The 24,068-nt window shown below is 44.8% G+C and overlaps 2 protein-coding genes across 5 annotated transcripts in view; one reads left to right on the top strand and one right to left on the bottom strand.

Annotated features, from left to right (window-relative positions):
- SLC23A1 (solute carrier family 23 member 1) lies at window positions 1–14,794 on the top strand. Of its 4 annotated transcripts, none has more exons than XM_040239953.1 (16): window positions 1–323; window positions 1,402–1,463; window positions 2,086–2,220; window positions 2,686–2,843; window positions 3,593–3,681; window positions 3,816–3,883; window positions 4,426–4,607; window positions 4,738–4,858; window positions 5,105–5,261; window positions 5,584–5,731; window positions 6,284–6,389; window positions 6,623–6,752; window positions 6,851–6,994; window positions 7,473–7,568; window positions 10,346–10,606; window positions 13,819–14,794. In XM_040239953.1, the coding sequence occupies exons 1-15, from the start codon at window positions 242–244 to the stop codon at window positions 10,585–10,587; spliced, it is 1,920 nt and encodes a 639-aa protein (XP_040095887.1). In that variant the 5' UTR covers window positions 1–241; the 3' UTR covers window positions 10,588–10,606; window positions 13,819–14,794. The 4 variants fall into 4 exon arrangements, with proteins under 4 accessions (XP_040095887.1, XP_040095888.1, XP_040095890.1 ...); XM_040239954.1 differs by lacking the exon at window positions 13,819–14,794 and adding an exon at window positions 10,866–12,501; XM_040239955.1 differs by having other exon boundaries at window positions 235–323; window positions 1,104–1,463.
- Window positions 12,388–24,068, bottom strand: part of PAIP2 (poly(A) binding protein interacting protein 2) — a 17,436-nt gene continuing 5,755 nt past the window's right edge. The window contains exons 2-4 of the mRNA XM_040239984.1: window positions 16,767–16,930; window positions 15,533–15,712; window positions 12,388–13,320 (exon numbers count right to left, since the gene is read on the bottom strand). Coding sequence (XP_040095918.1) covers window positions 13,264–13,320; window positions 15,533–15,712; window positions 16,767–16,904 — 375 coding nt within the window. The 5' untranslated portion in view covers window positions 16,905–16,930 and the 3' untranslated portion in view covers window positions 12,388–13,263. The remainder of the gene's footprint in view (window positions 13,321–15,532; window positions 15,713–16,766; window positions 16,931–24,068) is intronic.

Below are 24,068 nucleotides of genomic sequence, written 5' to 3' on the forward strand. Positions count from 1 at the left end.
GACCAAAGGACAGTGTGTGGAAAGGGTGGGGCTGTCTCTCCAGCCCCCTAGGGAGTAACAAGGAAAAGAGGGTGGGGAGGAAAGTGCTGAGGAGTACAGGCTTTGAACTGGTCAGACAACTTTGGGAACTTGGGAGCAGTAGCCAAGAAGGGAGAGGAGAGGACAGGCAGGCAGAGCAACGGGCTGGAGGCTGGAGCAACAGGCTGGAGGCTGGACAAGCCTTTGGATTCAGGGCTGTGACATGAAGCTGCTACCCAGCTGGACAGCGTTGCTGCCTGGGAGCCCTCGGGGCAGGGCCTGGCCGTGGGCACAGCGACCCAGAAGTAGGTGGATCCTAAGGGGGCTGGGAAGGCATGGAAGGGAGCTGAACTTGGGACCTCGGGGTCAGCCCCCGCTGGCCTAAAGCCTCAACCCCTGGGCTTTCTCCAACCCCTAGGAGGGGAAGATGGTCTGGCCCAGGGCTGCTTCAGGGGCTGTGTGGCCATCACACAGGGCCTGACGCTTAGAAAGGCCTGCCCCAATTTGGTTTAATGCTCTCCTGTTGCTGTTTTAAAATTTATAACGCTTTTGGAACAGGGGTCCCAGGTTTTCATTTTGCACTGGGTCCCACAGATCACATAGCTGGTCCTGGCTGGGAGGAAAGGAAAGGAATCCTTGTCCTGACACAGAGGACAGGCAAGACCAGGCTAGCCCTGGCAGCTCCTTGGGCCTATCTGATTTTGCCTCAGGGACCCTGAGCGGTAGTGGTGGGGAGGGCAGTCCTTTATGACATTTAATGTAGAAATAAATACAGTGGGTTTAGGCATTCAGGCAAACCTAACTTTTGGAATGGTTTTCTAAAACCTTGCGACCTGTGTGGCCTTGGTCAGATCACATCTCCTAAATCTGTTTCATCAGCTGTAAAACAGGTTAATAGCGCCCAGAGCCTGGGGTTAGACTTGACAATACAAGGATGTTGCTTGGCATGCAGTCATTCCTCAATAACAAGATGGGTTATGATGATGATAATGATTAACTTTTTATTAATAAGTAGAGAAAAGCCTGATTCAGAGTGTGACATCATATGTGCCCAGGTTCACTCCCTTTCTCCTCACCTCACCCAGGGCCTGGCACCCTTTCAAGGTCGTCCACTCCTCACCCTCACTCTGGCCCTCTCTTGGAAAACTCATGGCCCGTGCCCAGGCTCAGGTGTGGGCAAGCAAGGGAGTGCTCAGGAGGTACATGTGGCAGAGGCTTGGGCGGCCTTTTCCACTACAGCCAGAGTTAATACGTTACCTCAACCTGGGCCCTCCTTTCGCAATCAGTGATAGAGATCTGGTTACAGATTTACTTCAAACAATGCCTGATATGTGGAGTAAAGTCCTCCTTGGCCTGCGTAAAGCCATCCCTCCTTCTCCTCAGGAACGGCTCACACCTGTGGCCCAAAGATGAGGGCCCGGGAGGACGCTGAGGGCCAGACACAGGTGCTGCGGGATGAGTGGGAATGGGGTGGGGTGGGTGGGGGTGGGGTGCTGTGCAAGCCTGCCCCCTGGGAGGGCAGAGAGGAAAGTTCTGATGAACTGGATCAAGAGTGACTGTCCTAGGTGGAATGTGGCAACTGGGGGAGGCGGTGGGGGTGGCAGTGGGGGTGAAGGAGATTTCTGCTTTGGGACTGGCTGACTCCAGCCTGGAACGAGCAGGGGGCCAGCCTACCACCCCCCCCACTAGTGGACACTCCAAGGACCGGGGCACTAGTGGGACCAGAGTGGGTCCAAGAGGGTCTGTCTCGGTCTTCAGCCCTCTTGGCCTCTTCCTGGGGTACTTCCAGGCTTCTGACTCATGGGCCCATTCCCTTGGCTAGAAGGCCCAGGTTCTGGGGGCTCCTGGAGCCAGCACAGTGGACTCATTCCTGCACAAGGCAATGTGAGGTGGGAGCCAGGTGTAGCTAGGCCAAGGGAGAGCTGGGTAGGTGAAGCTTGAGGGAGGGCAAGGGCCCCAATCTGTGGAGCCGACAGGCCACTCGGGGCACCTGATTGCTTCTGAAGCAGAATGGACTTTTCCGGGTGTCAACGCTCCCTGCTGAGTTCTTCTATATGCCGCCCCCAGAATGAGTCCCTGGGTTCGGCAGGGACCTCCACGAGGGACCCCCCAGTGTCCCTGTCCACAGAACCCAAGTTTGACATGTTGTACAAGATTGAAGATGTGCCGCCCTGGTACCTGTGCATCCTGCTGGGCTTCCAGGTGGGCGTCTTCCCAGGCCTGCCCCCTGCGCAACCCCCACCCCGACCACCCTGCACCCACCCCAGGATCCCAGCCCCCTCCCTGGCCAACGAGGTCATCCTGGGTAACAGGAAGAGAAACCTGAGGTCAGCAGCAGTGACTGTCGCAAGTCGGTGGGGAAGAGGCTTGATAGGGCCTGAGAGGGACGGCGCATCACCCGCCAGGGGGAGCGCCAGTGACAGGGAGGAGGGCCCACCCCACAGGAGCTGCGGGACTAACTTGGGGCAGATGGCGACTCCCAGAGAGGTGAGCAGTCGCTCTGCGGGAGTCCCTTATGAGAGTATCAGTCCCAGGTGGGCTCCCTGGTGGGGCTGGCCTGGGCTCAGGCCCACTGAAGGAGGGTGAGGGCTCTGAGGCCCCCCTGCTTCCGGGTGGGCTCCCTGGGCCCTGCCTCACACGCTGTCCCCCACTCTCCCCCGCCCCTAGCACTACCTGACCTGCTTCAGCGGCACCATCGCCGTGCCCTTCCTGCTGGCTGAGGCGCTGTGTGTGGGCCGTGACCAGTACATGGTCAGCCAGCTCATTGGCACCATCTTCACCTGTGTGGGCATCACCACCCTCATCCAGACCACATTGGGCATCCGGTGAGCTGCCCATGTGCCTCCTGTACCTCCTGCCACCTGTACCTCCGACCCCGTTCCCGTAGACACACGCAGCGACCCACACAGCAGGGGCAGTCTCAGAGGGCTCTCGGGCTCTCGTGAGACACAAAGAGCTGCTATTTGTGCCCACCTGCTGCTCTGGCTTCCAGGCCAGACTTAGAGGCAGGTAGCTGGGGTCCCACCCTGGACCCCTGGGGGGTCCTCAGGAAAAGGAACGTGCCTAGCTGGGCTCTCCTCTGTTAAGACTTACTCTGGGTAATCGGGACCACTCGCTCTCCTGCTTCCAGAGCCTTTGCGGGCCCCTTCAGTGGCCTGTCCTCCTGGGGGCTCCCTGGCCCTTGTGCACAGTCCTAGGCCTGGGTGGCCTAAGGATGGTTGTTTGTGGGAAGGAAGGTTGTGAGCAGAGATTGCACACAGGAGCCAAGCTATCCACTCCCGTGCCCATGGCCCATCACAGTGCAGGAGCTGGTGCTCAGAGGGAAAGGGAGCATGTTATGGGTTAGGGGCTCCATTTCTTTTCTTTCTTAGGCACCCAAAATGTCCCCGAGTCTGGCCTGAGGCCTCAGTGAGTTCCCTCTGTTTTGCCCCGGCCCCTGTTCCTCTGTGTCTCTGTCCCCGGTGATTCTCCCGGTGCCTCTCTCTGTGCCGGTCCCCCGCTCCGTCTCCCCGTCTCTTGTTCCTGCCTCCCCACCTCCCATCCTGTCCCTGTGGCTCTGTGCCTCTGCTTCCAGGCTGCCGCTGTTCCAGGCCAGTGCCTTTGCATTTCTGGTCCCAGCGAAAGCCATCCTGGCCCTAGAGAGATGGAAATGCCCTCCAGAAGGTGGGTGCATTTCTGGGGTCTGCATTTGGAAGGGGAATCCCTGGAGCCTGGAGGTCAGGGCTGTCCTGTGTCCATTCAGGGCAGCATCTTTACTTTCTCTCTGTCCACGTGTGTGTTCCCATCTCTGCCCACAGAAGAGATCTACGGTAACTGGAGTCTGCCCCTGAATACCTCACATATTTGGCACCCCCGGATACGAGAGGTGGGTTTGCATGTGGGGCAGAAGAGACCTGGACTTGAGAGTGTGGTTAGATGGAGGGGAAGGCCACTGCTGAGTTGGGGGATGCGAGAATGTGGTCCAGGAACTTTTTCTTTATGATTTTATTTAATTAATTTATTTCTTTCCGGCTGTGCTGGGTCTTGGATGCTATGTGGGTTTTTCTCTAGCTGTGGCAAGCAGGAGCTATTCTTCGTTGCAGTGCATGGGCTTCTCGTTGGGGTGGCTTCTCTTGCTGCAGAGAACAGGCTCTAGGGCCTGCAGGCTTCAGTAGTTGCATCACATGTGCTCAGTAGTTGTGGTGCCTGGGCTCTGGAGCACAGGCGCAATAGTTGTGGCGTGCGGGCTTAGTTGCTTCGAGGCATGTGGGATCTTCTTGGACCAGGGATTGAACCTGTGTCTCCTGCATTGGGAGGCAGATTCTTTACCACTGAGCCACCAGGGAAGCCCCTTGGAATTTTTTTTTTTTTTAAACATAGATGTCATGGCCTCTACATAGTGACTTACAGCTGATCTTGCTTTTCCAGGTCCAGGGTGCAATCATGGTGTCCAGTATGGTGGAGGTGGTGATTGGGCTGATGGGGCTGCCTGGGGCCCTGCTCAGTTACATTGGGCCTCTTACAGTCACCCCCACTGTCTCGCTCATTGGTCTCTCTGTCTTCCAAGCTGCTGGTGACCGAGCAGGCTCCCACTGGGGTATCTCAGCTTGGTGAGTGGGCACCAGGCCTGGTCCTTGCCCAGCCCCAGTCCCTCACTTCCCTCGTGTCCTGCCCCCTTAGCCTTGGCTCTTGCCCCAGCACAGCCCACCAGCCATCTTCTCTTTGTGCTTCTGCCCTCAGCTCCATTCTCCTGATCATCCTCTTCTCCCAGTACTTGCGAAACCTCACCTTCCTGCTGCCTGTCTACCGCTGGGGAAAGGGCCTCACTCTCTTCCGCGTCCAGATCTTCAAGATGTTTCCCGTGAGGAGCTGACAGGCAGCTCGGGCTGGGACCAAGGCAGGGGCTGGACCTATGTCCAGGGCCAAGGTTGGGGGAAAGGGCCAGGGCAGTAGGGGAGCTAGAGGCAAAGATGAGGCCCCAGCCAGGAATGGGGGCCGGGGTCTGAGCTAGGGCTTGGGTACCATGGGACTGGGGCTCGGGTTAGCTGGTCAGCCTGGACGGGGCTCCCTGGGCCCTCGGTGCACCCCTCACCCACCCTCGCTTCAGATCGTGCTAGCCATCATGACTGTGTGGCTGCTCTGCTATGTGCTGACCCTGACGGACGTGCTGCCCTCAGACCCCACAGCCTATGGCTTCCAGGCACGAACAGATGCCCGAGGGGACATCATGGCTATTGCTCCCTGGATCCGCATCCCTTATCCCTGTGAGTAACCCATCTGGGCCCCTCTGCCTCTAACTGAGACCATCAATGTGGCTCCTGGTGACCCCAGTCCATCTGATGACATAATAAGTATCAACTGCACATTTAAAGTGTTCCAGGCAGAGTGCCAGTGTATTCTGACATAGCCTCACTCCAGCTTTATGACTAAGTGATCCCAAATAAGCTCCTGCAACTGTACAGCTCCCATCCCAGCCTGAGATCCTTTTACCCCTCCCGCTGCTCTACCCAAGTATTGCCTGTTCTACTCCCTGACCCAGCTAGGAGCACTCACTGCATCCCTCCGCCTGTCTCCCTGTTGCTTCAGGTCAGTGGGGGCTTCCCACTGTGACTGCAGCAGCCGTCCTGGGAATGTTTAGTGCCACATTAGCAGGCATCATTGAGTCCATTGGGGATTACTATGCTTGTGCCCGCCTGGCTGGTGCACCACCCCCTCCAGTACACGCTATCAACAGGTATGCCCATCTGCCCTCCCTAATGTCTGACCCCCTCAAGGGTCACTCGGGAAGCAAACATTGGGACAGAGTTGAACCCCAGAGGAGGGGGACAAGGAGTTGGGCAAGTCACTAACTCACCAGGATTGGTCCTCCTTACTTATGAAGTGAGGATGCTCCCATCACTTACTGTTGCGAATACCTGAGGAATAACAAAGTCTTAGAGAAACTACAGTCACTGACAACCTTCCGTGTGTCTAGCCCTTGGTGTGCGTTCTCTCATGCAATCCGTTAATGGCTCTGTGAGACAGGTACTCCTATTGTCCGCATCTTACAGATGAGGAGGTTGATGCCCAGAACCACCCAAGGATTAAGTGCCAGGACAGTGGGACTAGCATTCAGACCTGCGATCCTGGCTTCCAGACCCCCTCTGGCCTGGAGTGGGGGACGACTGTGGACAGTTAGTTGTAGCTCGCACAGTCCTAGAGACGCGAGAGATCTGGCCAGGGCAATGGGAGGACACAAGCCAGGGTAGAGCACGGATCAAGGCCCCTACTTGCCCTTTCCTTACAGGGGTATCTTCACCGAAGGCATCTGCTGCATTATCGCGGGGCTGTTGGGCACGGGCAACGGGTCCACCTCATCCAGTCCCAACATTGGCGTCCTGGGGATTACCAAGGTGCCCGGATTAGCCAGAGCGCCCCAAAGCCCCGCCTCCATTCAACGTACCTCAGGCCCTCCCCCAAACCCGTCCTACTTTGGCCTAGGTCCCGCCCACATCCTGCCCTGACCCATTCATGCCCTGCTCTTGTAACAGGCCCTGCCCACCCACCACACCCCTCCCCTCCCGCAACTAACCCTCCCCCCAGCCTCGTCCTCTGGGTCTAGCCCCACCCCCTGGCTCACTGGCAGGTGGGCAGCCGGCGTGTGGTGCAGTATGGTGCAGGCATCATGTTAGTTCTAGGCACCATTGGCAAGTTCACGGCTCTCTTCGCCTCACTCCCTGACCCCATTCTAGGGGGGATGTTCTGCACCCTTTTTGGTGAGTGTTGCGCGTGCTTTTGAGGACGCAGCGTGGTCTCAATGAGTGGAGCCCACTCAGCGGGCTAGGAGCCTCTAGCGGTTCTCTTGTGCCCTCAGGCATGATTACAGCTGTGGGGCTGTCTAACCTGCAGTTCGTGGACATGAACTCCTCTCGCAACCTCTTCGTGCTTGGATTTTCCATGTTCTTCGGTCTCACGCTGCCCAATTACCTGGACTCCAACCCGGACGTCATTAACACAGGTATTCCCGAGTCTACCCATCGCAGGGTGGGGGAGGTATGATGGGCTTGACTCTGAGCATAGTCTCTTCCCTCAAAGGCTCCACACAGCCAGAGCCACAAATCCTCCCCAACTCTGGATGTTAGTTAGCAGCCAAGTGGCTAATTAATAACTGTCCTTTACTAAGACATTTTCTGTGTCTTAACTTTACATGTGCTCTTTTACTTTTACACAACAGCTCCATGAGACAGATACTATCTTCATGTTAGAGATGAGAGGGGTTAAATGATTTGTTGCAGGACAAGCAGCAACCAGCGAACTGAGATTTGAATCCAAGGATGGGAAAGTCAGAGGGTATAATCCTGAATGTCCGGATATTGTACTGTCCTATCTCCACACCTGCTCGACAAAGTCAGCAGGCTGCGCAAGTGGGGAGCGTCTCTGAGCTCTGTTCTCTGGATGAGGCCGTCACATTCACTGGTCTTTGGCCTGTTCCACAGGTGTTCCTGAGGTGGACCAGATTTTGACTGTGCTGCTGACCACGGAGATGTTCGTGGGTGGGTGCCTCGCTTTCATACTGGACAACACAGTGCCAGGTATCGGTCAGCCCTGGGAGGGGAACAGAGAACCATAGTGGACTCATAGGCAGTCCACCAGATGTCTCCAGAGCTGTGGCCAGGTCAGATGCAATGCAGTCTCTGCAGGGAGAAGCAGGAACAGATGGGCTGGAGGGAGACCACTGGCCTCATAGAGGCCAAGTTTCCTCTTGGTCTTGAAGAGGATGTGGCTAGGAGAGTCATTCCTGGGCCCCATGAATTGTTTCCTTGCCATTTCTTGGTTGCCGCTGGATTGAGGGTTGCCTTTGTTTTCTTAGAATAGGACAAGTGGGAATGTAGCATCAGTATTTTGGCAAAACCCACTCCAGATATGCCAGTGATCTGTCATGCTGGCTACTAGGAGAGCTCTTAACATTTCTCTTTGGTATCAGGGCTTTTTACAGGGGTCATGGAGGATACTTTGTGGGGTCCCTGAGAATCCTCCTAGCCCATGTTTATGTGCCCCCAGAATATAAAAACTAAATGTCGCCAGGTACTCTGACTAGTAATAAGACTTGTTAGCATTTACCAAATATTTACGGGTCAGGCAGGGAGCTAAATGACTCATTTTATCCTCAAAAACTATCCTGTGAGGCGGACTATCAATGCCATTTTATGTGAGGAAAAAGAATCAGGGGTTAGGCGACTCACTGAAGGTTTTAAACACTGCAAATTTGGGATTTAAATAAAGTCTATCCAATGCAGTTAGTTCACAGTCTGTGTCCCAGCCACTCTACCACTTTGCTGGAGAGTTCCAGGGGAAGTGGAAGATCAAGGAAAGCTCAGTGGAGACAGGGGCTAGATTGCATTAGTCAACGGAGATGAGATTGGAAAAACAAGGTGATAGCTCTTCATCTGCTGCCACTTAACAGCCTAAACATAGCTGGCTCCACTTGCTTTCCCCTCTCTAAAGACACAAGTGTCTACTCCAAGCACAGGAATCAGGGGCTGGCTGTGCACAGCTGGTGGGTTAGAGTTTACATAGGGAAGGGGCAGGGCTCCCTGGTACTTTCAGGGATTTTAGATAGCATCAGATGAGGGAGCTCCTGGTAGAAGCTGTCCAGTGAATAGATGGATCTTGGTACCTGATAATGGTAGCCCGCTCCCCCGCTACACACACCCTCTAAAGGAAGCTGAGGTGAGACCTGGAGCTCGACCTGTGGGTGTGAAGACAGGAGAGTGGCAGCCTTCCCTGGGAATCCAGGGAGATGGAGGGCATCTGGGCAGGCAGCTGTACAGAGGGGTTTGTGACTTGGGCAGCTGGATTAAGCTACCCAGCTGTTGACAGCCTCAGAGTGCCAGAGTGCCAGCCAACAACCAATGCACATTCCTTTCAACCCAAATGCCCATCATTAACCCATCCCTGCCAATCATTATATGTATTATGCTGCACAGTACATAACAGTCCTTCAATATGTATCGATGAGGAACCTGAAGCTCACAGTGGTTAAATCATTTGCCTAAGGTCACACAACCTGGACTCAAACCCAGGTCTGGCTAGCCCAGAACCCAGTCAATAATGGAGTCATACAGCTTTATTCTGTGGGATGGGTACACTTTGCGGATAGACCACTTTGTATCTGCTCTTTCCTCTTTACCTACCCACAGACCAACCTTAGAGGGGCAAAAAGTTTAGTTCAGCAAGTGCTCCTGAAGCCTACCAGTATGGCCCTGAGTTAGACATGTAAGGGCAAAAAGTCAGCCAACAAGATAGAAAGTGAAAACCGAGTTGAAAGCAATTTAGAGCAGTAAGGTGAATGAGCCTGGGCTTGAGTCATCCAGAGTGCTTCCTGGATGATTCTGGATGGGCCAAGGAGACTGGAATGTGGACAAGAGTTGAAGGCACCACGGGGAGGGGTTTGGAAGGCAGGTGGGGAGCACGCACTGGTGGTTGTGTCCCAGCAGTGGTGAGGAGTGGGGTTGAGATGCCCCAGTCTGGTGCCACAGCTCCAGCTCCTCTGCCATCTGTTCTTTGTGCAACCAGGCCCAGCTCAGACAGCGCCTCCTCCAGTGGCCTCTCCCAAGCATCCCAGCCCTCCCTCAGTGCCTCCTCCTCTGAGATTTTGGGATACATCTGGTTTCTCTACTCATGGGGTTTTTCGGCCTGGGCTGCCAGTGTGTGGAAATCTCTGCACTAAATTTCCACTTACTTGTCTTCAACCTCATCTCTCTTGTGAAAACCTCAGAGAATTCACAAATCCCTCCCATACCTACTTTCCCCCATTTGTGAAAAATCTCGTGTATCCCTACCACCAACAAAGATTTTACTTAGCTTGACTGACGTATTACAGTTTATTTTCCAAATATAGAATCACAATACTGAATATTAATACTGATTATGGTATTTCAAAATATACCTTCCTACCTCCACAGCAGTCTAGGCACTACTTGGTCCCCACTGGCCCAGCAAATACCAGCCCCATACTGAAGGTGAAGGCTGACAATTACTTAACCTTCATCATATAATTTTGTATAATAGTGCATATATACCTCCCACCAATGTTTCAAAGAAATTAGACAATGAATTTAAAGCACTTAAGCACGGAGCATTATGGCACACTGCAGATATGCAGTAACTGTTGATTATGTATAACTGGTATCTTTTAGGGATCTCTAGAGCTATAGGCAAGTTAGGAGCTGAGATCATAGATTCAACTTTGCAGGACCAGAAAACTGAGAATCAAGATAACTCTGGAATTCTTCCCTCATGACCAAGTTATGGGGAGGGGAGGTACCGGAGGATTGTTGGCTTTGGTGACCCCGTTGTCCACTTGCAGGAAGTCCAGAAGAACGAGGTCTGATACAGTGGAAAGCTGGGGCCCATGCTGACAGTGAGATGTCTTCCAGCCTGAAAAGCTATGACTTTCCCATTGGGATGAGCATGGTAAAAAGAATTGCCTTTCTGAAATACATTCCTATCTGCCCGGTCTTCAAAGGATTTCCTTCAAGGTCAAAAAACCAGCTTCCAGTTCCAGAAGATATCCCAGAAAACACAGAAACCGTGTACACCAAGGTCTGAAAAATTACTCCCAGCAAAGGTAGGACTGTGTGTTAGCCTATGGCTTTTGTGGGAGGGTTGGAAAATCACAACATTATGCTTTAACCAGAGAGACAACTACTCAAGTTTCCATTTTTGTGACCTATTTGAACGTTTTCAATGGAAAGGCAGACTGGGTAAAAAGTCACGTTTGTGGAACTCCTTAGCCATTTTATAGTGACAGTAGAACTTCCCAACAAGTGTGGGCCATGGTTAAAAGTATGCTGAAATATTGATCCTTTGGCCTTTGGATTTTACAGTGACAGTGGAACTTCCCAACAAGTGTGGGCCATTAACTGTGTAGGAGGTTAAAAGTATGCTGAAATATTGATCCCTTCGGCCTTTGGGTATCTGAACTGATACTGGGTCACCTACAGCCCGTGAGTCATAGACTGTAGCTATAGGCAAACTCATCCAGTATGGTAAATTATATTTCATGACATGGAAAAGGTTGAGAAATGACTGACAGAAGTATAAGAATATTAAAAATTCTCTCACATAAAGCGCTCTGTCTCAATAGTTGTAATAAAACCTCTACAAAACAGAATGATTTCAGTTACCCTAAAACTATGCCATACAGGCCCTGATGGGGTGATGTCATCTCAAGGTCTTAAAAAAAAAAGGTAGTTTTATGTGCACATTGCCACAGATGGACAAGTTCCAACAAGGTGAGAGCTTAGCTTAGATGACTCCATGATAGAAAGCTCTAGTAAGTGATTTATTACTTTGTACCAGGGGATGGTCTCAAGTGCTTGATGTATATTAACTAAATACACTCCTGAGATAGATACTATTGTTACTACCATTTTAACAAGGTGGAAACTAAGGCACAGAAAGGTTAAGGGACTTACCCACAATCACTAGACTCAAATTCAGGAAGTCTGGTTAGTCTTTGCTCTTAATCATTAGGTTACTCAAGTTTATAAGCTCTAATTATATTGCATGATGATCATGTGGCAGTATGTGGAAATGAACTCATCTGCCCACCCATCTAGGCTTCGAGAAATGGCCTCTAACACTTATATACTTGGCAGCCTGCTGTGCCACTTGTGGTACTGAGCTAGTAGAGAACAGAGCAGGGCTGGTGGTACTGTGGCTCCAAAAAGAACAAGAGCCAAACAGCATCATCTACTTCAGAGTCTTAAAAAACCTGCCTGTTTATTAGCTTAGTAAGGGAGTCATTAAAAAAACACCAGGCACAGGTACTGACATCAAAGGCCCATAGGGAAGATGTGAACCAGAACTGACCAGATGGCCTTCTTAATCTTGAGCCCTCCAAATTTAAGAATAGGGCCAGGAGGCAGAATTGTATGTGGAACCAGGAAATTGCTAGTTGACCGACAGCCTATCCCAAATAAAGATTATAAATTAGTTTGTGAGAGTGAAAAAGAGGAAAGATCCAGGTGAATCCAAACAGCAAACCAGGCCAATCAGAGCAGCAATGGTTTGTGAAGGGCAGAAGCCACTGGAGCTTATACTGACGTTACCAACATACTGGCCAGCCAGAAAGTTTCTTAACATGGATCTATATGATTGCCTTGACACTGCAGCCTGAGGTGACCGAGGTGGGCTATGGAGGGGGCTATGGGATTTATTTTACTGCTATATTTTGGACAGATACTTATATGTAACAACACATTTGACATTATGGAGTCTAATAAAGCTTGCTCTCTCAGCAAATTTTGCCAACAGGGTTGTCCTGAGGGACTGGGCCCACACTAAAGTGAGTACACCCACTTGAGAGTCCGTATTTCAACACCAATAAACACAAACATCAGCAGCTCAGTTCTACTATTATTTATTTTTTTAAATATTTTTGAAAAAATATAATTTTTTTACAATATTTTCAACTTAAACACTATTCACACTGAACACGTATGGCAGCTTAACCTACCCAAATAAGAAGTTTAAGAAGCCAAAACTGTTCTAGCTTTGTTAAAAGAAAAGTTGTGCTGCAGACTATTGTAGTGATGGTTACCAAAGCAAGGAAAAGCACCACTCAAATCATATGTAACAATTTCTTTGTTCAATTGAATTATGGGTTGGTCAAATGTTAGATTTTACACAGGTAATAGCTATGATGCAATGACTCCTTAGAAAAGGATGGAATTCTCAAATCACACTTTCTTAGATGTAACAATAGGATAATTCAGTATTTTCTTACATGATAACACCCCATAAAAGCCAGATTTAGGTTCACTACCTTGTAACCTCAGTAACTAAAGACATACTTAAATGTCTATAGTGAATTATTTCAATTAACCAGCAAGCCTTCTTCACAAAAAGGAGATTATTTTTGATGGGAACAAATGCAAATTTAAGTCTGAACTGAGGAACTCACTTAACAATTAGAATTTAATTTAGATTTAGAGATCATTTAATTTGGTGCTTTGACACAACTTGACTGGTGCTTCTTTCCTTGCTGTCTTCACTTCAAGCCATGGGGCCAATTCTATTCTCAGTAAATGTTGACAGCTTTTTACTTAATAACAGTCTCAGCACTTTTATTAAGCATGCAAGACTAACAAAACTTTGGCAATGCATAAGTGTAACACAGTGACAAGAGAGAGCTTTTACAATTAAGTCTTCTAATACTGCCTTCACAGTGTGGAAATTGTGCTACATCCACCAAAAGAGGGCCCCGTCTACTCAAATATTTTAGTACTTCACCCCAGGAACAAACTCCTTTGCATTTGGATTCAGATTGCTCTTGACCTGGAAAATAAGTACATAAAAAAGCAAATTCATTAACAGATAGCTTCAGATACTCAGAAACATTCAACCCAGATCCACATGCAAAACCATCTTCTAAAAATAAAAGACAAAGGCAAGAATTCAGATGGTAAGGTCAAACTGAATTAAAACACATCTATAGCAGTGAAAGAAGGAACCAGATGTAAGCTATGTATATTATATCAAATTTTATCAATTTCCTAAACAGAAGGTAGGAATTGAAATTAAATTTGCTTAAGTGTAACCAGAAACTCACTAACTGCACATCCACCAAAGGAATGTCTCAGAACACAGGATTCTATTCATTTAACTATGATAGCTGACTTTCTTTAACCAGTTTCATACTATGCAAACATTAAACAAGTGTTGAAATGATGATTAAAGTGATTGGGGAATTGTTTATGGATTAATTTTACTTTATGATGCTCATTGAAAATATGGAGTTGTCTTTCTACAATTGCTGTATTCTAATTCCCACAGGAAGCATGGTATATGACAGGAAAAGAAAACTACATGGGGAGTCAGAAGATCTAAGTTGGAACCCCAGCTCTGCTAACTAAATTCTTACGTAGGCCTGGATAAGTCACTCTCTGGGACTGTTTTTGTATCAGTTAGGGGAGGAACGGGCCAAAGCCTCTCAGAGCCTTAGAGGCTTGTACCACCATCATTGTGTATTTCTAAATCTTTAATTTCCTAAGTAGATATGTTAGCATACAGGGAATAGCTGGAAATTTTCCTCTACCACATCTTTGAATGCAAATTGATCAAGACAAAAAGAAACCAGGACGGATTTCAGGGCCTGAAATGTAGGCATGCTGGCAGGATTTCAGATTGAATCTGACCCCTCAGCATTACTTACTTCAAGACCAAAGCATATTAAACAACATTTTGGAGCAATAATTTAAGTTTGATAATTTAAACATAATCATTCTCATCTCTCAAGGGAAATTAATCTAAACTTTGGGAAGATACAAAATAACGAGAAGGAGTTAATCTCAAACAGACTGAGTCAAACAAAGCAGTTTCTAGACAGTGGGATGATACTGGGTCCAGGTAAACTTATATATTATGCCTAGCAAAGAGCTTTTTTCCTCAGAGGAATCAGAATTATTTGTGGAGTGACTAATCCAGCGATAAGCAAGCATACCCCAACAGACTGTTCAGATCACATATCTGCCTAATTGGGTTACTGTCCTTTACTGCAACAAAAGCTATACCACAATGTACATTTCAGTGTTCTCTATACAGCCCTTTAGGAACACAGTTTCCAAATGTCTGAAAGGACAGGCTGGCAGTATCCTCTGGGAATGCTTATAAAAATTAGCATGTCTAGATGATTGATTTTATGGATGGGATGTTCCTGAGAAAATTTGTTTTTAATGCCTCATAGGTCATTATGATGTACAACCAGGTTAGGAAATCACTGCACAGTGAATAAAAGACAATTACAAAATGACTTCACAGAGTCTAGGGGTATATTCCAGAGAACCGTCTTGCAGAAGCAACTAGAGATTGTCCATATGGAGAGAAAGTTTAACATTCTGGCTAAATTATCTTAATTTTAGCAAAAGGATCATCAGGTTTTACTTTAGTACTGATGCTGAGTTATCACAGTTCCTGAAAAAACATTTTACTACAAATAAGCCATCAGCAATGAGACACTGGGAATAACTAAAAATATAAATAGGTTTGTGTTCCTTTTCTGCCAAGAGTTTGTAAGTCTTTGTTAAATCACAATTCCAAACGGAGTTCGGGTAACTCAATGAAAATCCTGGGTTAGGGAAAAAAAACTCCAAAATTTTACCTTTCAGAAAAAAATCTGTAATTTCACCAAATATTTAAGACAGAGCAAAGCCTTTCCATCAAGCTACTTTTGCATAGGCAAATCACATGAACATACTTATCCCTTTTGAATGACTGCTTTTAGACATTTATGTATCCTAAGGTATCATAGTTGTCATAACTAAAAGTAGTGTCAAGAAATCTATTAGTCAGAAATCTATTCATCAGACTAGCTCCAGAGTGCTGCCAAAAGTCACTCCATATCATAAGTAAGACCAGGAGGCCTCTGCTTCCACAGTAAGAAGCAGTAGAATTTCTGAAGGGAAAGAGACGTAGAACAGATGCCTGCTGGCTTTTCCACTTATAAGAAAGATGAACTAGGTTTTAAAAAGGTGAAAAAATAACTCTTTACCACAAGATCTTCCAGGGAAGAGCCATCACTGATAACAAGGTCATTAAACTGGTCTTGGATTTGGTCCATAGTTTGTGGGAGATCTCGAGCTGGAATAAACCACTCATGTTCCTCCTCTTCTTCAAGCATTTCTTGGAAACAGCGTTCAATAAATTCTTCTTCCCATAACTCCTCTTCTATCTGGATTTATAATAAAGGGTAATTTATAGCATACTTGGTAAGATGACATCACTAGGAAAGACTTAAAGTATCTTGAACTAAACCATTAAAAATCACAATGTCATATCTTCCTTGTCTGCTTCTATGCTAAGGCAAAAAAAATCTTTTCTCTAAGACCTGGAAAGACCTGTTTAGATTTTTGCTATGTCTTTACTTGTCATAGCAGAATATTCTATCTTTCCACTAAAGGTGGCAGGGAAGAAGTAACAAAGAAGTGTTCTTACGCAGGACCGGGTATCGGAATTACCTATGATACTTTCAGAACTATACAAACCCTAAACCCGCCCAAAAATGACTGGAAAAATTATCTTTAGAGGGTCAGCAACTTCACTGTCATTGAAACAGAAGACCATACTGCTTAACCTTTTTTTTTTTTTTTAAAAACACTTTTGAATATATATAACTAGATATGGTCAAATCAAGCTGGCTACTGATGGCCAAAGCCAGGATCAGGGAGAAACAAGACAAAAGATGAAAACAGGTACAAGAAATACGGGAATAAAGACATCTATCAATGTATGAGAGTTCTCTACAACGTACGAGAGTTCTCTAAAGTAGAACAGTGGTGTCAGATTTAGGGGCTGGTCAGAACAAGAACCTTAGGTGAAAACTAGTACTTTGGTAGCTGTGCCTGTCTACTCTGGATTCTCTTGACTTTCACCACAACAGGACAATCTGACTGGTGTCAGGTAGTGGTTTCCAAATCTTACTGCTCACTGGAACCACCTGAGTGAGACCTTCAAAAAAAATAAGTTTACCAGGTCCCACCCTAAACTCTTCTGAATCAGAATTTCTGGGGTCAGACACCAAAAAAACCTCCCAAGGTTATTTCAATTGAGCAGTTAAACCTGGTAGTAATCAACATCCAAATAAAACAGGAGTGGTGGCACAGAAATCCATGTATTTCCTATATAAGGGACCAGGTGAAAAACACACTTCAGGGACAAGTACAATTATATTATTTGATGGTTGTCATGGGCTCTAATAAAAAAGAATATTTATACACAAAACTAACTTGTCTGTTGAATTCCTCTTCATTTTCCATCCACATGTACTCTGCAAATGGATTGTCATCTTCATGAGAATGACCGTTAATTATCACATCTTCATTGATGATGCTTGGGCTAGTACTGCTGCGACTTGGATCTTTCATGGTTGGCGTTAGATGTAGTTTTTAACCTTAAAACAACAATATAGTTAATTTAGTCAGTCATTTGTTCAGTTCTTAGTGAGCATCTATTATTACCAGACATCATGGTTAGGTGTGAGATGCATATTGATTGAGATGCATATGGATACATTAATGTACATGATAAACCAAGCATTTGGAAAGCTTCATTTTTCTCCTAAACTATTTTAGTGTCTAAGGAATAACTGAGAATAGCCTAGATTCTAATAACAGTAAACAAAGGTGAACAATTATTTAAATTGAATCCCCAAACCATCTGATTTTTTAAAAATAGAATATTCTGTGTTTCATAAAACAAGCATGTCTTGGAAAACTGTATTTAAAAACCCAGGGACTGGAAGTGAAAACTAACAAACTTTTGATATATTGGAAGCTAAAAGTTTGAAGCATTAAAGTTCCAGATTCTACAATAGTCTGTCTGTGTGTGTACACCAGGTTGATAAGTTATGTCCGATTCTTTGCAACCCCACGGACTGTAGGCCACCAGGCTCCTCTGTCCATGGAATTTCCCTGGAAAGTATACTGGAAAGGGTTGTTATTTCCCTCTCCAAGGGATCTTCCCAACCCAGAAACTGAACCCATGTCTCTTGCATCTCCAACAGTGGCAGGCAGATTCTTTGTCACTGTGCAACCTGGGACGCCCCTACAATAACAGTCTACCAATTCATTAACTCTGAAATTGCTAAAAAATGTGTTTACGTAAAGCAAGAGAGACTTGTACGTAAATCCAAACATTAGTGTGATTTATGCCAAAGGAAGGCAACAGCATACCTAATATGAAGATGAGAGATTTAAAAATGTCTTCTTACTCCAAAGTTGTCATAATCAAACTAAACACCAAACCCAAAATATACTAGAAATAGTTTTCCCTCTTTGGGTAAGGTTCAGGGACAGACTGGTCTATGTATGTTGCCTGGCCCTTTAAACTCATTTTATGAACTTATCCTTAACAGGACATAAGTACTAAAAAACAACTTTTCATATAATACGAATGTAAGCCTCTAAGCAGTGGGGGTGGGTGGGCCCAATTCTGATGCACATATGCGTTTCCCCCAATACTGAATACTAATGACAACAGTATTGTGGCGCAAACATTTTTCGTTGTTAGGAAGTCCAGAATTAAGAATTACTGAGAAGGCTTCCCTGGTGGCTCAGTGGCTAAGAATCTGCCTGCCAGTGCAGGAGACACAGGTTCGATCCCTGATCTGGGAGGATCCTGCACGTTGCAGAGCAATTAAGCCTGTGCGCCACAACTACTGAGCCTGTGCTCTACAGCGTGTGCTCTGTAACAAGAGAAACCACTGCGGTGAGAAGCTGGCACCCTCCAACTAGAGAGCAGCCCCCGCTTGCCACAACTAAAGAGCCTGCTCAGCAACGAAGACCCAGCACAGTCAAAAACAAATAAATAAATAAATAAAATTAAAAAAAGAATTACTGATAATTCTGCCTTACTTATGTTGTATGTGTATGAAAGAAAGGCAGAGACCGACAGATTTATGTGCTAGGGTGTGGGGCCGAGGGCTTCCCAGGAGGCTCAGTGGGAGCACTCCACCAGCCAATGCAGCAGCTGCAGGTCTGAATTCTGAATCCCCTGGAAGAGGGAATGGCAACCCACTCCAGTATTCTTGCCAGAATCAGTCCATGGCAGAGGAGCCTGGCAGGCCACAGTCCATGAGGTCGCAGAGAGTCGGGACATTACTGAACACACGCACAGTGCGGGGTAGAAAGAAAGCGTGCTTTGGGTCAGGGAACTGAAGCACTATGGAAACACACAGCAGAAAACAGATGACAGACATCCTTGATGTTTTTATCATTAATCTTGGATTACATAAACCCTCTTACTTTGATAACAAGTTCTGACTAAACAGCAATCAGTTCCTCTAAAGTAAATTACTTATTCTTATGTATCAGGCTACCAAACATTTATATGCTCATCTTTAAACAAACTACATTTTAGAGTAGACTCAAATATTATGAAAAGGAGGTCAATTCTGCTTTGCAACTTGATGGAACTTTGTTTACTCTGCACACAAACCAATCATTAAACTATGTTCAAACACATCTCAATTTACAACAGCTTTTCATTATTTTCCCAACATGTATCCTATCCCAACCCATAACCATTAAATCCTACCTTTCAGAAGACCACAGTATTAATAAGTGACTTATATTTTTAGTTAAAAGTAGCAAATAAAAATCATGTTTAGCAGAGTACAGGACATTCAATATTCAAGTAGAACTGAACAGTTAAGTAACAATTATGTGTGAGACCTAGAGGTAGAAATACCACTAACTTGTTTTTGAATATGATTCCAGTGACTATGCTGCGAGACCCCATAGATGGCAGCCCACCAGGCTCCCCTGTCCCTGGGATTCTCCAGGCAAGAACACTGGAGTGGGTTGCCATTTCCTTCTCCAATGCATGAAAGTGAAAAGTGCAAGTGAAGCTGCTCAGTTGTGTCTGACTCTTAGCGACCCCATGGACTGCAGCCTACCAGGCTCCTCCGTCCATGGGATTTTCCAGGCAAGAGTACTGGAGTAGGGTGCCATTGCCTTCTCCCAAGTGACTATAGTAGAGTGAGTGAGTGAGTGAGTGAGTGTGTGTGTATATAAATACAAAGTTTTTTAAAGAAAAAAGTGTTTTCCATACATTTCAGGAGCATAAGCTTATCTAAACAATGAAAATCTGCATCAGCAAATTCTATAGGCTGGGAATCTCAAGGAACCCCTCCCTCCTTGTTTGATGCCAACCAGTAACAAAATATAAATAGTGCTTAGCAAAAAGGGCTTTTAGGTCAGCTTTTTGCCCATTATCACCTCATCAAACAACATGTAGCTTTGGTACAGATCCCACTGAAAGTATATGAAGGATAGTAAATAAAATTTCATTGTCAAGCAATATTTGGGAAACAAATCCTAACTGGAACCAGTAAAATCAACTAGAGCCCAGACACTAATCTTGCATCTTAAGATAGCTGAGGAAGGAACAACTGCTGACCAGATTTCTGCTATAGCCAGTCAAGTGAAAAGCCAGAGGGGTGAGGATCATTTTCTTTCAGAATACTGACAGACCTACAATTACTGACTATAAGGTGTTTTAATACAAGGTATTGTTATCAGATTTTAAATTTTCTTCTATGACCTGTTCTTGATTCTTCTTAGACCAAACACTTTAAATTATGCTCTATATATGTTTTGCGGCTTCCCTAGTGGCTCAGATGGTAAAGAATCCATCTGCAATGCAGGAGTCCTGGGTTCGATCCCTGGTCAGGAGGATCTCCTGGAGAAAGGAATGGCTACCCACTCCAATACTCTTGCCTGAAGAATTCCAAGGACAGAGGAGCTTGGTGGCCTACAGTCCACTGGGTTGCAAAGAGTTGGACATGACTGAATGATTAACACACACATGTGTTTTGCCATCTTAAAAAAACTGAGTATATAGTTCAATACCGTAAAATTTATTATTTTAAATCAGCATTTGTCAAAAACAGTTAAAGACAAATATAGTAGCCAGTGCCACCAAAGAATAACAGTTGGGGCAAAAAGGAAAGGAAGAAAGGCTGGTGAAGGAGATGCTTTGGGAATAAAGGCTTTGCAAAGCTCCTACATATTCTGGGAGACCTAAGAGGCCACAGGCATGCCCAGTGTTGGCAGCACACTCAGAAAAGACCTGACAAGATTATTCAAGCTTCAGGCTCTGCACATAAAAAGGTTAAGAAAGAGCTGTAAAGTGCTCAAGTGTTAAAGGTGTGCCTCAGCATACAGCAGCAGGTTTGAGTGGGGAAAGAATCAGTAAACTTGGTAAATCAATGAAGATTATTTAGTCTGAAAAACATAAAAAATAATGGAAGATTTAAAAATGAACAGACCTCAGAGATCAGTAGCATACTGTTATATGTATCAATATATGCATAATGGGAGACCCAGAAGAAGAGAAAGAGTGAAGAATAATGGCCCCTAACTCCTTCAACTTGATGAAACCTATCCAAGCAGCTCAAGGAATTCCCAAGTAGAATAAACTCAAAGCAATCCACACATTGTACTCAAGTTATTGAAAGTCAAAGACCAAAAGAGCATCTTCAAAACAACAAGATTAATAGACGATTTCACATCAGAAACTAGCGGCCAGAAAACAGGACAACACATATGAAGGGATAAAAGGGGTGTGTGGGGGAACTAAGACATTCCCAGATAAGTAAAAGTGAGAGTTCATTACCAATATACCTGTCTTATAGGAAGAATTAACTGACTCCTTCACTTTGAAATAAAAAGAATACCACCATTAACTTGAATTCACTGGAAGAAATAAACAATGGTAACTAGACAGTAAATACAAGTCACTAATAGATTTCTTGCTTTATAACTCCTTTTTCTCTACAGGAAACTAAAGTGGCATTAGTCCACACTAGTTACAAACTAAGGTGTTACTTGTAATGTCCAGGGTAACCACTAGGAAAAACCAAAAAAATACATAGTGTAAGGTGTACTGCTGAGATGTATCATCATCTTATTCAGAGGCAGTCCAAAAGCAGCAGCTTCAAGTCAATGAGCTCAAATCTATATATATTAGTCTCTTGTGGCTGATAAAAAGCTTCTCTCTAGAACAAAACCAACAAAAACTTAAACAGGAACTCCTGAAAACAAAACAGAAGCACCTAACTTGCTTGAGTGATGTTTGAGGACACAATGTATGTAATGACTTGACAAATACAGTTAAAAAAAAAAAATCTGAGAAGTAAACCATAACAATCTGTTGCTGTCTTGTCTTTGTTCATGATTTAATGGAAACCACTTAAAAATGGGTAGAAATGAAGAGAGAAAACCCATAATTGCCTTGCCCCAATTTTTAATGTTCATATTTGCTTCAAAGAACATTTATTGCTTCAAACAACATTTATTTTTATTTAAAATCCTAAAATTATCACAAAATGTAATTCAAAAATTTTAATGTTTAGCCTTAATCTCATAAAAGGATGTCTAAAACAACACAGTAATACTAATTCAGAACAAGCAATATTAAATTACTAATACTAAAAATCTAGTTGTTAAGAATAACATCTAATAAGATTTTCCTAAACAAAAATCACAAAATGGTAAAACAACAATGTATCAATGTTTTCAATAATCATTTGAAAAATTCTGGATAATGCGTCTTTGCACATAGTTAGGAAATTTTGTTGGAAAAGGAAGCATTAAAGTGAACAATCTGTTTATGTACAAAGTAGGCCTCACTTAAACAGGTCTTAAGGAAGTTTTTCCCTTTCCATCTTCAGTCTTATCCAGAGTTAGTCAATTTTAACAGCTTAGTATATGTCCTTTCATATTTTTTTGCTTATAGAGACACACATAAAGAAATTATGCATTTTAATAGAATCATGCTAAACTAAATATATCACATCAAAGATCCTTACTAGTCAATGTGCACAAGTATACTTAATTTTTTATGGATACAGCAGCAATTATTCAACCATTTCTTCTCTGATGCACATTTAGATTTCAAGTTTTTTCATTACAAATAATCCTGCTTTGATCACCCTTGTACACATATCCTTTTCTAGTTGTGTTTTCTGTAGGATACATTCTGATAAGTGAGAATAACTGGGTCAAAGGCCATGTGCATTTGTAGCTTTAAAAAGACAGATTATATGCCAAAAATATTATGGTAATGTACATTCCTATAATAAGCTGGGTGCTCCCATTTCTCTGCATCCTCAACAGCTCTCTATATAATCAATATAGCATTTTACTTTTGCAAACAGGTGGGCAGAGAAGAATCTCACTGTTTTCCTCTACAGCTGCCAGGATATGTTCATCTTGTTTAGGAAGTCTTTCCCTATCTTGAGGTTTTATTTCCTTTATTTTTCTCTCAATATTTTTAGTTTCTTTTTTATATTGAAACCTAAAAAAAAAAAAAAACACAACCAAAACCCCAACTATTTCCATTATTTTTTAAAATATATTTTCACATATTTGTTTGGCTTACTGGGCCTTCCTTAGTCATGGCACATGGGCTCTGTAGTTGCAGCATATGGAACCTATTTCCCTGACCAGGGATTGAACCCAGGCCCCATGCACTGGGAGCATGGAGTCTTAAGACACTGGACCACCAGAGAAGTCCTCTAAATCTTTAACTCATGTGAGCATTACTTTGAGTATGATGTAAAAGATCTATATTCATCATTATTGAAATGAAAGCTTGTTACTCAGGTTTATCATGATCTAATTCCTACTATACTGTTTCCTTATTCTATGATGGTATATTGTATACTGTTTCATCCCCAACTTTTACTTTTTAAGAATTTTAAACTTACAAAAAAGTCATAATAATAGTACATGAACACTTGTACCTTTCATCTAGATTCATCAACTGTTAGCTTTTTGCCACAGTTGTTTTCTCTATACAATTTTTTTTTAGCTTAACCATTTGCTATGTTGCAGACCTTTCATCATGACCTTTCATCTTCAAATATTTCAGCACAGTATCATACTGTTTTGAATACAGTAGCCTTTCAGTAAGTTTGAATACCTAGTAACACAAATCCCTTAGCAACTTTCCTGGGGGAGAGGGGAATCTTGCACTTTCATCTTTGTATCAATTTTAGAACTGTCAATAACAGTCTGATGGGAATTTTACTAAAAATTTGCAGTTTAATCAGGATCATGTTTTTATGTTAAGCCCTCTGGCCAGGAAGATGGCACATCCATTTACTTGGAACTATTTTAATTCCTTAAAGCATAAATGAATCAGAACTTTTTATCAATAGTGGTAGACTAGATTATTTATAGTCTTCCCACTAAAAGTGTTGGGTAACATATTCCTAAAGAAACACTCAAAAGTGCTGGAAAGTAAGTAAAGTGGGAATTCAAAGAACAAAGTGGAACTTCCAAACACTGAGGCTGCCTCTGCACTGAGGGCTTCTGCCCATTAGGCTTCTTTGAGTTGACCTCGGATGCTTCGTGGGGCAAAAGGCATATAGGAAAGATGGAACAGGAGATCCTCCCACTCTAAGCTGGGACCCTAAAGGGCTATATACTCAGGTTAAGGGTGAACCAAAAACGACTCCCACTCCCCACACCAAGCAAATCAAAAGGAAACGGTGGAAGGGAACACAGACACTGTGACTATGG

Source organism: Oryx dammah, unplaced genomic scaffold (genome assembly GCF_014754425.2).
Source record: "Oryx dammah isolate SB20612 unplaced genomic scaffold, SCBI_Odam_1.1 HiC_scaffold_5, whole genome shotgun sequence".
Lineage (NCBI taxonomy): Eukaryota > Metazoa > Chordata > Mammalia > Artiodactyla > Bovidae > Oryx > Oryx dammah.

What these genes read in the sequence shown, in the direction of transcription:
- SLC23A1 (XM_040239953.1), top strand. Translation starts at nt 242, where the DNA reads ATGAAGCTGCTACCCAGCTGGACAGCGTTGCTGCCTGGGAGCCCTCGG. An exon ending in GCATCCTGCTGGGCTTCCAG is followed by an intron (nt 2,221 to 2,685) that starts GTGGGCGTCTTC and finishes CCCCGCCCCTAG; the next exon opens with CACTACCTGACCTGCTTCAG. An exon ending in CCCGGACGTCATTAACACAG is followed by an intron (nt 6,995 to 7,472) that starts GTATTCCCGAGT and finishes CCTGTTCCACAG; the next exon opens with GTGTTCCTGAGGTGGACCAG.